The sequence below is a fragment of the Electrona antarctica genome (genome assembly GCF_951216825.1).
Source record: "Electrona antarctica genome assembly, chromosome: 13".
Lineage (NCBI taxonomy): Eukaryota > Metazoa > Chordata > Actinopteri > Myctophiformes > Myctophidae > Electrona > Electrona antarctica.
This window is the reverse complement of record NC_136794.1, coordinates 47,135,837-47,148,854: the sequence shown is the minus strand read 5'-3', so window position 1 is coordinate 47,148,854 and position 13,018 is coordinate 47,135,837. Positions and strand designations below refer to the sequence as shown.

Here is a 13,018-nt window from a genome sequence, read left to right as displayed (position 1 = left end):
AAAAAGGCTAAGAAGTTTAGGGATAAGGGGTTTAGCAGTGACGAAAATGGAGCCCTAAGTGTCCTCTTTCTTTCTAATGTGCATACTAATGTTGAGGCCTAAAAACATCCGTTTATTTAACTTTGAGAGCGTATACACAAATGTAACCAAACAATATCTATACAAATGGATAACATTACACTGATAAAAAAACATCAAAAGAATAGTCACATAACTCAAGTCTATTGTTTGAATGATAAAAAAAACAACAACAACCATTGCTTGAACCTTTGCTAAAAACAACAGCACATTAAATAGGGCGTCTTCAACGCAGGGCGATGTGTTGTGAGCTTGTAGATCAGCTATTTTTTGGGGCAAATGTCTCCCCACAATAGCGATTCTAGGGATCAAGTGGTCCATGAAAATGGAACAAAAAAGTTCCTATCACACAAATATTTTGCTCCCACCCCCCTCCCCCCTCCCCCTGCAGAAATCCTGAGATGGTCACCTAAGGCAGGGGTTCTCAACGTGTTTGGCCGGGGACCCCCGGAAATGCTTTGGCAATGTCTCGGGACCCCCGCCCCGCCCCCTCCCGACCCCCAATATAAATTGACTACTACAATACCTTAATAATAGAGACAATACACCATAAATAAATACTGAAACCAGATATAATCATTAGGGAGGTGTATGCATGTACTATGTGTACTATGTAAACTCTTCATTTCCATTTTCCAGCCATTCAGTTGAAAGAAAAAAATAATAATAATTACAATTTACAATTTAGGCATTTAGCAGACGCTCTTAATCCAGAGCGACTTACATTAAGCAATAACAAAAGCATGGCATACATCACATATATAAAAAGTAGTTATCATGAATCATGCCTAGACTAAGAACGTAACAGTGGAGTATCTATGTAAACTATACATACTATACTATATAATATATTATACATGTGTACTATAAAGTGCTATGACTACATAAAGTGCAATTCTAGAGCTGTCTACGTAACAAGCTATAAGTCTGTTTAAAATACTATCTAAGTCTACATAATGTGCTATCTAAGGGGCTAGGCTAGGGCAAGTGCTACGGGCCATGGTGGAGTCTGAAGAGGTGGGTTTTCAGACTACATAATAATATGGCGACCCCCCGAGGGGTCACGACCCACGACCCACGACCCACGGGTTGAGAACCCCTGACCTAAGGGTGTGAATAAGTAAACACTGGGGTCAGACTCCGTGGTTAACAACGGGACGAGATAAGGAAATTCTACGGAAGAGGTAGAACATACTTCTGTTACGCAGAAGTATTTTTTCCCCCTCATTTATAAAAACATAACATAGAATGCCGCTATTGATGGTGGCAACAACCGGAGGCGATTTCAATTGTGCACGTCCGGACAGATCTCCGTCTCCCTGCCGTGTGTGTGTGTGTGTGTGTGTGTGTGTGTGTGTGTGTGTGTGTGTGTGTGTGTGTGTGTGTGTGTGTGTGTGTGTGTGTGTGTGTGTGTGTGTGTGTGTGTGTGTGTGTGTGTGTGTGTGTGTGTGTGAGATTTATGTGCGGCAGATTCACAGTCACAACGCGTCATTAATTTAACTCTTGTCCCCATTCCACATTTCACATTTCCTGTGCAAATACAAAATGACAAAAAAACAAACAAAAGCCCTGTTTCCACACAACGTGTTTCCACAACAAAGGAGTTCCACCTCAAATAGCAAACCAACTGCCAAAATCTGTTTATCCTGTATTTTTCTCCAAACTTCCGTCCTACAGTACTTGACTTGTTGTTTTTTATTGGACCGGTGGGGATTTTGTCATAGCGTGTGTGTGTGTGTGTGTGTGTGTGTGTGTGTGTGTGTGTGTGTGTGTGTGTGTGTGTGTGTGTGTGTGTGTGTGTGTGTGTGTGTGTGTGTGTGTGTGTGTGTGTGTGTGCGTGTGTGTGCGTGCACGTGCGTGTGTGTCTGTCGTGCAGGAGAACTTGAACCATGGGTGCCGACCTCCATGAGGCACTGCGTCGAGGCTGCTGTGTGCTGCTGGTAAATATCAACGTCTAGGGGTCTTCTAGGGGCCAATTCTGGCATGCAGCCTTCTAGGGGTCTTCTAGGGGCCAATTCTGGCATGCAGCCTTCTAGGGGTCTTCTAGGGGCCAATTCTGGCATGCAGCCTTGGAAGACATACTGACGTTTTTTTACTCAAGCTAAAGCATCAATACCACAAGGTAGAATTATTCTATTTTCAAGTAAAAGTCCTGTATTTGAAATATACAAACGCATTGAACTCAACATATATTTTGAAGTAGCCTAGTAAGACAAAAAGTGATTATTTAGAGTGTTCCATTTCACACGTTTTCAAAATGTATATAAGTCGTTTGAAAATAGCAGATATTCAAGCTTGTACATATGTGACCAAATTTGACTCAGAGACTGCCATTGGATTTGTTTGAATTTCCGTTTCAAATTGACATCTTGGTTGTTCAGTTTGACCCACCAGTTTTGGAGATATGGCTTATAGAGTAATGTCTTGCAGAGAAACAGCGAGTTGAGAAAACAGGCTTGAAAGGTTCACTTCTGTGGTCTCCAACATTACACCTATAGCTACATGTTTAAGCATTTATTTCATATTTACATGTCGATTTCAGCTCTGACACTTATTTCAGACATGCTCTAGTATGTGAAGAGTCTGCCTGTGCTATCAACTCATTTTGAAAAAAGTATAGGGTTTTCAAAAGTATAGGGTTGAAATGGTTAATGTATGTTGTTTTCTAATACTACAAAGTAACTAGGAACCACAATAATTATAGCAGAGTAAAAGTACACCATTTGCCTATGAGCTGTACCGTATAGTGAAGTAGAAGTAAAAGTATTGGAAACAATTGGAAATACAGTGGTAAAAAAAAAGAAACTAGAAAAAGTGCCCTTCTGGGCACAGGTCTCCACCAGGAGGATAGGACTGTGTGAGATGTTTGGCAAAATGTTTAGGATTAATATAAACATGTTTTTGAGGCATTTTGTTCCAAAAATGTGTTTTGCAAAACTCAACCTGTTGGTGGTGCTATAACAGGCCAATGTGAAAAGGGTGGGATATATTCCTCAGCCTAGTAAGAAAATGTGTGAAAGATTTCACGTAAATTGCATGCTGCGTTCATGATTTGAGGCTTTTGTTCAAAACGGGGCAATCTTGCAAACTGTGAAAGCTAATTATAGCCAATTAGGATGGAATATGAAATATGGGACAGATCCGACTTGAGCACATGACCATAGAGATAGTGTGCAACGATTTGTGAGATTTTTGGACAGAATCTGGAGGAGTAATATCAAAAAAAGTGTTTTACAAAAGTCGGCCTCCTGGTGGCGCTATAAAAGGCAGATGCGGAAAATGCAGGTCAACGGTTTGTCCTTGGCCTCTAGGGAGTGTGCATGCAACGTTTCATGCAGATCGGTGCAGTTTTAGGTAAAACATGTGAAAAGCTGCCTCATGGTGGCGCTATAACAGGCCGTTCTGGAAAATGTGGGGCAGAGGTTCATCGTTGGCATCCAGGGAGTGTGTGTGCAAAGTTTGGCATCGACCGGGTTAACGGTGCCGGAGATTAGCTGGTAACGGACGGACGGAAGGACACACACACGGAAGGACACACGGACGGACACACACACACACACGGACGGAGTGCAAAACATACTCTCTCCCCATGCCTTCGGCCTGGTGGAGACAAAAAGAAAGTTCAGTACTTGAGTAAATGTACCACTACGGGCATGGCCTGTGTGTTTGAGTAAATGTACCACTACGGGCATGGCCTGTGTGTTTGTGAGTAAATGTACCACTACGGGCATGGCCTGTGTGTTTGAGTAAATGTACCACTACGGGCATGGCCTGTGTGTTTGTGAGTAAATGTACCACTACGGGCATGGCCTGTGTGTTTGTGAGTAAATGTACCACTACGGGCATGGCCTGTGTGTTTGTGAGTAAATGTACCACTACGGGCATGGCCTGTGTGTTTACAGTGTTTGTGCAGTTTGTGAACAAAGCAAAGTATCAGAGCTCAGTGGGAAAGCTGCACTATACAGGCTCGGGCTGCTTAAGAGCTTGTCTGCGACTGTGGTGGTGCATGGCTCTACTACAGTACGTCTCCTCTGGCCAAATGGAAAACAGTAGCATTCATAAATACTTCAACCATAAAGTGCAAAAAGCGCACTGCACAAGAACAAGACTATAAGAAATGCACTTCTCTCACAGCTGGGATTTCCTGTTTGCGTAACATTCATGTTTTGTTATGCTACAGTGTATTTATTTTCTTGGCCAGAGGTTGTTCTGTTTCAATAATAATGTGTTAGTTTTAGGGAGATTTGTCACCGACCGTGCAGTGTGCATTTTGCACATACATGAAATGGTTCCTGTGCATTTTACCCATCCTAACTATTAGAAGCACCAGCTTCTAGGAGGTCGGGGTTCAATCCCCGGCCGGGTCATACCAAAGACTCTAAAAATGGGACCCAGTGCCTCCCTGCTTGACACTCAGCATCAAGGGTTGGATTGGGGGTAGGTCCCTGCGACATACTAGCGTCATGTCCAGGGGGTGTACTTGTACATCAAGCTGCCTCACGCTACAGAAACAGGAGATAGGCTCCTGCCCCTATGGGCCTCATGGCTCGGCAAGGCTACTTAACTATTAGAATCAGCTGGCATTACTACTCAGCTGCCTTGCTCAGTGACACACAACTGTACCACAACTGAACCCCAAAGCTCCGCAGAGAGTGGTGCAAACCAGTGTTGTTTTCGTCGACTAAAACTAAGACGAAAAATGTTTATCGACTGCCTTTTTTCACTGAGGAAAACTAAATGAAAACTAAGCTACGGTGACTAAAACTAAGACTAAATATACTGACAATTTCGTCAACAAATAAAAACTAGACTAAAATGTTAGGAAGGGGACTAGTGGACAAGAGATCCAGTATGAGTCATTTTACACACTTGGTTTCTGAAAATAGCCGATCTGCAAGCTCACAACGCGTCGCGCCGCGACGCGTTGTGAGCTTGTAGATCGGCTATTTTCAGAAAGTGTAAAAACAGCCATTACGACGGCATCAAGGCCCGCCAAAATACATTTTAGTCGACTAAATCAACTGTAGAATTAGTCGACTAACATCTTATGACATTTAGTCGACTAAAACTAGACTAACACTAAAACCATCCAGGTGACTAAAATGTGGCTAAAACCAAATTAAAACTATTCAAGAGACTATGACTAAAACTAAAATCTAAATTTGCTGCCAAAAACAACGCTGGAGCAAACAGCACAGAGCATTAAGAATTCCACCCATGTTACTTGTAATACGATAATGTGACAATAAAGTTTGATTCTGACTGGGTGGACCAGGGGTTCAAACCAAGCCCCCAGTAAGGCTATCCAACGTTGAAGATGCCACTACCTACTGGTGAAATGTGGAATTGCAGCACTTAATGGAAGTGGACGGACGTTCATGACGTCACGTGAAAAGCCCGGGGTTAGGCTATAGGCTAAACTTCCGCTCGCAGGAGCCATTGAGTTATCATTATACTTCCGGGCAGTCTTCCGGGTGCTTCAAAACGCCACTGAGCAACTTCCACTGAGGGGGGAGGGGGGGCGGGGCTAACGCTCCAGTTCGGTCTCTATCCTTTATATACTCTATGGTGCAAACCTACAACCTACTAATTACCAGACGACCTTGCTATATCCACTCAGCTTTTGGTCACGGCCGTCAAAGTATAAAAGGAGTGGAGAGCTGATACTTTAGAAGAGTCAAAACAAAGTTAACGTCCAAAAGAAGAAAAGGATAAGTAGTCCCAAAAACCTCATCTGGTGTGAAGGCAGAAGGATTGATCTCAACAAATCGATTCCGTCCGGTCCATGGATTCCAAGTGAAAAACAATGAGTTCAAGAAATTAGATTATAGAAAAGAAGAACGACGAACAAACAAACCCCAAAAGTTGGCAGTCACTTTCAAATAGAGCCCAGGTCGATGCCAGTGTTTTGGGCTAATGCTACGCTCCTGGTTTTACCTGAGATCCTACTTTCCTTAAAGGTGATATAGACAAGTTTTCAGCCAAATTTTAAAATATATATAAATGTATTTTTGGGGCTTTTCCCCCTCTATCTTTCCCTATATTATGATGCTAAGGTGTTCTCCTGCAACAGCACACTCTCCCTTTGCCCCCCTCTGGCTGAATGCACTGTTTATATCCACTACAGTTTACTAGACGGGACGTCGGGGGGGATTTCAACTTTTAGCCAATTGCAGCGCGAGGCTGTGGCGGTGTGTTCAACCCAGCAGTATTATAATGAAAACGCAATGCGATTTCATTGCAATGTATAATATTATCCCCATATCTTAGTTTCACCATTGTTCATGTGAAATAGTATGTTTATGATTTAATCTATAAGTCTATTGAAATTATGAGAATCGCTATGTATAGTGCATGGTTGGGTGGTCCGGCCGGCTTGAAGCATGCATTCAACCCGTGCTCACCAACGGTGACAAGCTGTCGCGGATCATCATAGCGATTTTTCTTCATTGCAATGAATAACCGTGGACAGAGTAGTTCACATGAACGATGCTGTAGTGGCTGGGGCATTTGAGGGGCAATATATGTTTTATATGCACGATTACAAACAAATAAAAGAGAATTGAATTGAGAGCCAGTGAGTCTCCTCCGCTACTTCCTACTTCCTCATTTGCGGGACTCGTCGTGTCAGTCGTGTGATATTGCGATTATGCTAATCCCATAGCCTGAAGTGATCTGGCTCGGCCAATAGAATGACAGGGTGGGGGGGGGGGGGGGTGGAGCTATTTGAATTCTGTGTACAAACACTGGAAACAGCTATAAGCACTAACTGTCTCTCTGCATTCTATGTACAGTATGTGTTTACCTTGCTTATTGTAAGTCGCTCTGGACAAAAGCGTCTGCTAAGTGCCTAAATTGTACACCAAATCTTGTCACCAAAAATAACCGACCTACAAGCTCACAGCGCGTTGCGTTGCACTGCGCTGTGAGCTTGTGTAGCCTCGGCCGGGAGGCGAACCCGGGTTCCCCGTTCCACAGGCACAGTACGTTACCAGTCGACTAAAGAGCCATGGCTCGATAGGCAAGTAGTAACGCAGCACTGTATAGCCTACAGTCCCCCCAGCCAGGAGCTAGGCTCGACTGACTGGGGGGGGGGGGGCATCCGCCCCAGGGAGACTGACGGAGCTGTCGACTACTAGGTTAAGGTCTGTGCCGCCCGGGAACATACTTGTAGAGGTTACCCATACACACCAATGTAGCCTCGGCCGGGAGGCGAACCTGGGTTCCCCGTTCCACAGGCACAGTACGTTACCAGTCGACTAAAGAGCCATGGCCCGATAGGCAAGTAGTAACGCAGCACTGTATAGCCTACAGTCCCCCCCCCCCCACCCCATGTGGAAGCACGCATCGGAGCTGTCGACTACTAGGTTTTTGATTGATTGATTGTTTATTTATTTTCGTGTCATGCACAGCTTGTGCCCAACCCTCATGGGTTTATAAGACACCATTTCACAGTTGCACTTACAGCATGTTTTACATTACATAATTTATGCATTTACAGCATGTTTACATTACATAATTCATTATATTACACCTCAGAAGTATACAGAGTACTCTGCCTTCTTTCCCAAACTTGACAGATTAAGGTCAGGATTAGAAGATTAGGTTAAGGTCTGTGCCGCCACAAGGCTACACTTGTACATCTGCTCTCCATACATACAGCTCTTGAAGTATGTCCATGTCCGGACTCCTGTTATGATGTGAGGCAACAAGTCATGTTGTATTTTAGGTTGCATCATTATAATTACGTAAACTGCCATGTATGATGCTTGGGTGTGTTTAGTTGATTATTCATTCGCTCATTGTTTGTGATTATTGTCATGTCGGTGCATTGTCCATGTCAAATGAAATGTAAAAGTATCCTGTACTGTACGCGTGTCCATATTTGGGCTGCAGGCTTCCTTGGAAGCATGACTCGAGGAGACTGCGAAGTGCCGCACCGGCAAACAACATTCGGCCAAAATGTCCTCTCAGTACAGGGTTGTGTAGCATGGAATGGACTTCCTCTGCGTATAAGGGATTGTGCTACATTTCCCTCTTTTAAATACAATCTGAATAAATGGTAGCTTGAAAACCAAAGCTGCAACCATTCATGATTATTTTAGGTGTATTTATTTTTTTATTATGCTGTGTTCCCTATGTAATGTTATGTAAATGTATTCCACTGTTTGACTGTCTGTTTTCTGTTTTGTGTTTCTTGTGAGGACTGCGGATGAAAATTAGCAACTGTGCTATATCCGGTGTATTTACGTCCATGTGACGTCCATTAATATGCATTGTCCTGTCCAAATAAACAAATAAAGTAAAGTAAAGCATGAAGACACTTCAATAAAGAAAAATCATCATACTGACCGACAGGTTCTCTCTGGTTCTGGTGCAGGACCTTGCTGTTGCTCCCGTCCATGTTGGCCATGTTGATGGCGCTGCCGTCCGTCCAGTAGATCTTCCTGCGTGCGGGAGATGCGGGGCGAGGAGGTGAGTGATTAGTGAGCCCATTAAGCAAAAGCCATCTCGGAGGTTTACATAGTCAATGATGATGTTATGTTGCCGCTAATTAGAGCTGGAAACCGAAGGGAAGCCGATAGATTGTGTTTTCCGCCCGACGACCTTGTCAAGGTCTATTGACAAATTGCGCGCATGCTTGAAAAAAACAATTTGTTCTCCTCCACCTTGACGGGTTTTGTGTATTTAGATGTTTCCCCCCCCCCATTTTCCTTTAGACGTACTAATGATATGCGTCAAGGCTGGAGTGGAGGCGAATGATGAAGTGCACAGATGTTGCGGCGCTAATCTACTTACCCCTTGGCGGGGTGCACTACAAGGCACCTCGGCTTATCAATCCCGTGGACGACGGTGGTCTTCAGGGAGCCATCAAGGCGAGCCACATTGATCTGCGACTCGTCGTTCTCAGAGCTGAGCCAATATAGGTTCCTGGAGAGCCAGTCTAAAGCCAGGCCGCGGCAGTTCACGATGTCTACAGGAGAGAGAGGAGAGACTGTCACTATGTCTAGAGGAGAGAGAGGAGAGACTGTCACTATGTCTATAGGAGAGAGAGGAGAGACTGTCACTATGTCTAGAGGAGAGACTGTCACTCAGTTCACGATGTCTAGAGGAGAGAGAGAGGAGAGACTGTCACTATGTCTGGAGGAGAGAGAGGAGACTGTCACTATGTCTATAGGAGAGAGGAGAGACTGTCACTATGTCTATAGGAGAGAGAGGAGAGACTGTCACTCCAACCTTCCAGAACCACCGCTTATCCCTGGACACTCGCCACATGAGCAGCCATGTTGATGGGTCGGTGCTACGTTATAACGTTAGCTGTGTTTTTCTTTTTTTTTAAACAATAATAATACATTTTATTTGTATTGCACTTTTCATTCACTGGGAATCCCAGAGTGCTACATGGTAAAAAAAAACACAATCAATCAAAGGTTAAAGATGTGAAGCACAAAAAGACAAATTATTACATGCAAAGGCCTTTGCATGACCATTTTTAGACCTGTTTTAAAAGAGTGTTTCTGTGTGCAAGGCATGGAGTTCACTGTAAAAGAGTTCTCCACACTGGCACACAGTAGCACCTGAATGAAACACACCATGCCAATTCATAGATTACCTTAGCTGCAATTATTTGGCTGTCATTTATTTTTGCTGTAATTCTTTAGTTGTAATTTTTGTACCTGTAATCTTTACTCTTATTTTTCAGTTTTTCTTTTTCTTCCTTTTTTCCTCCTCACTCTTTTGTCTAAATATTTCATACTGTGTTGTTTTGCTCTGTGACATTCTGATTCTCTTCTATTAAGGAGATACATATTTTTCTCTTTCTCTCTTTTTTTTCTTCTTTTTATTCAAATTCAAATGTGTTGTTTTCTTGACTGGGTGTTTTGTGTAAAGCACGTTGAATTGCCTTGTTGAATTGTGCCGTACAAACACAGTGCATAATTTGCCTGCCAATCAAAAGAATTGCTGCTGTGAAAAGTGTTACTCAACAGAATGGTCATCAGCAAATATGCTTTGTTTAAAAAAAAAAAAGAATTATGCAAATTATGAAAAGAGTGGACCTGGCAAATCATGCAAAACACATTTCCCAATCAAATGTGCTGAACTCTGTCAACACTCACAGACATTAATGTCTTTTCAAAGTACATTCTAAAACAACAACAAAACGGTTTCTCGCAAACCTCACTAACCACACAGTAACAATTCTGAAGCATTTCATACTTTGGTACTAACAGTCACATTAATATTGGGTGAATATCGGTGAAACATCACTGAAATATTGGTCAATACCTGTGGAAAAACATATTGCTCAATATCAGTGAGATAATTATGAATTATTTTGACATGTGTGATATAGATTTTTGTATGAAATATCAGCCAATATCAATATGCTACAGACAATATCGTGCATCACTACTTTGAAGTTTACATTCGAGTCCTACAAATAATTCTACAGATCAATTTTGCTTCACGTATAAATATACACAGCATTGTTCAGTATTCTGTAAGTGGGGTTAGTTGTTAGAAGGGGTTAGAAGGACCACTTCACCACTTTTCAACCTATCTTCATATAATAGGTCCTCACTAATAATCTTGAAAAAAATGGCGCAATTTGTTTCTACTCAGTCTGTGTCTCATAGGAGGGCTGTGGGCAGTTCAGAAACCGTCCTCCAGTGACATCATCGATGGGGAATACAAGCTAATAAAAACTGCAGGCTTTCTAGTCCTGAAAAGTTGCAATGCGAAAATGGAAGCCATCGTTCTCACGATAATGAAAATCTAAACATTTTTGTAAAAAAATATTGTTTAAAAAATAATCTGCCTAATGATGATGTCACTGGAAGACGGTTTCTGAACTGCCCACAGCCCTCCTATGAGACACAGACTGAGTAGGAAAAAATCGTGCCATTTTATCATGATTATTAGTGAGGACCTATTATATGAAGATAGGTTGAAAAGTGGAGAAGTGGTCCTTTGTGGAAAGTAACTGTAGCCTGTAAATGTTTTGAGGTATACCATACTTTTATTATTTCCAATTTCCAATACTCTTTTACTTCTACTCCACTAAATCTCAGAAGCAAATATTGTATTTTTTACTCAGCTACAATTATATGAAAACTGTAGTTTTCATCAAACGGGACATTCTGAATAATGAGTAATTTTACTTTTGGTATTTTAAGTAAACCATGTGAGTACTATTTTCCCCCACCACTGTTTGGGGCCCATGCTGCTGCTCTATGGGTGGCCAGGATAATCCCATAGATGAGTGGACACTATGACCCTGACCCCCTGCATCGCTGTTATACTGTAGAACACTGCATTCCAGCCAAACTAATCCCTGATTAGCCACAGCTATACAGTGGCAAGGATCCCAGGTGAGCGATTATAGCCAGCTATACTGTAGTGACGAGGATCCCAGGTGAGTGCAATTAACCGCTCTCAACCTGGCTTACCTCTTTTGGCATGTCACTACAGGGAAACATTTTCAAACGATTGCAAAAAAAAAGAAACAAGCTTATAGATTCGCAGATGTTGCTATTTGTCATATGAAAAGGTATACAGGGCTTAAAGGGGAAAACCACACATTTTCAACATTTTACTATGTCATTAATGTACCTTAGAGCTGTTGTGTGGAAATAATAAAAAAGTCCCCCTATTTTGTGTTTCCTAGAACTGTAATTATGAATGATTTTTTTCAGACCTCTAGTTCTAGGAAACACGGAATGGGGGAACTTTTTTATTATTTCCACACAACAGCTCTAAGGTACATTAATGACATAGTAAAATGTTGAAAATGAGTGGAATGCCCCTTTAAGTGGTTAAAGGCAGAATGTAACTTTCTCCAGTGTTTACATAAAACAATGTATATATGTTTTTAATTTGTAATTTTCTTTAATTGAACAGGCACAGTGACACACACACACACACACACACACACACACACACACACACACACACACACACACACACACACACACACACACACACACACACACACACACACACACACACACACACACACACACACACACACACACACACACACACACGTATACGCGCACTGTGACTGCGCGTAGGGCAACACAATGAGCAAGGCAGGGAGCGCCATTTTTCTTTTTGCACTGTATATTATATATACAGTATATATATATATTGCCCTATATACGCACACACTCACTCACACACACACACACACACACACACACACACACACACACACACACACACACACACACACACACACACACACACACACACACACACACACACACACACACACACACACACACACACACACACACACACACACACACACACACACACACACACACACACACACACACACACACACACAAACTTCTAGGTCTTATGTAAATTGTTCCATATTGTTTGTCTCTAGTAATAATGCTGCCTCTTGGGCCTTGGCCATGGGGTCACTCTTGGAAAAGAGATTTTTTAGTATTTCTTTGCCTGGTTAAATAAAAGGATATGATGAAGATTAGATTGCATTTCATTCATCGCACAGGGAGGGAAAAAACAATCAGCAGCCGAGACATGTAAGGACACGCGAAGGTGAAGATCGTCTCCGTCGAGGAGAAACCTCACACGTCCAAAATAAACCGTTACCTTTCATGGATTCACATTCATAGAAGCAATAAGGTACACCGCGCCGCACACTGTGTGTTTGCTCGGTACATGAGTATTTTCTTATTTAACCCATTTTGACCTGAGATCAGATCAGAAATAAATGCTTAAACATGTAGCTAGGTGTAATGTTAGAGACCACAGAAGTGAACCTTTCAAGCCTGTTTTCTCAACTCGCTTTTTTTTGCAAGACATTACTCTATAAGCCATATCTCCAAAACTGGTGTGTCAAACTGAACAACCAATGTGTCAATTTGAAGCTATGATTCCCTGCTTTCATATGACATGAAAAAACGAA

At 42.3% G+C, this 13,018-nt stretch overlaps 1 protein-coding gene across 1 annotated transcript in view; it reads right to left on the bottom strand.

The window, feature by feature from the left end:
• lrp1bb (low density lipoprotein receptor-related protein 1Bb) overlaps nt 1-13,018 on the bottom strand; it is a gene marked incomplete at its 5' end in the record, with an annotated part of 503,119 nt that overhangs the window by 226,337 nt on the left and 263,764 nt on the right. Inside the window, 2 exon segments of the mRNA XM_079517841.1 lie at nt 8,431-8,525; nt 8,878-9,052. Coding sequence (XP_079373967.1) covers nt 8,431-8,525; nt 8,878-9,052 — 270 coding nt within the window.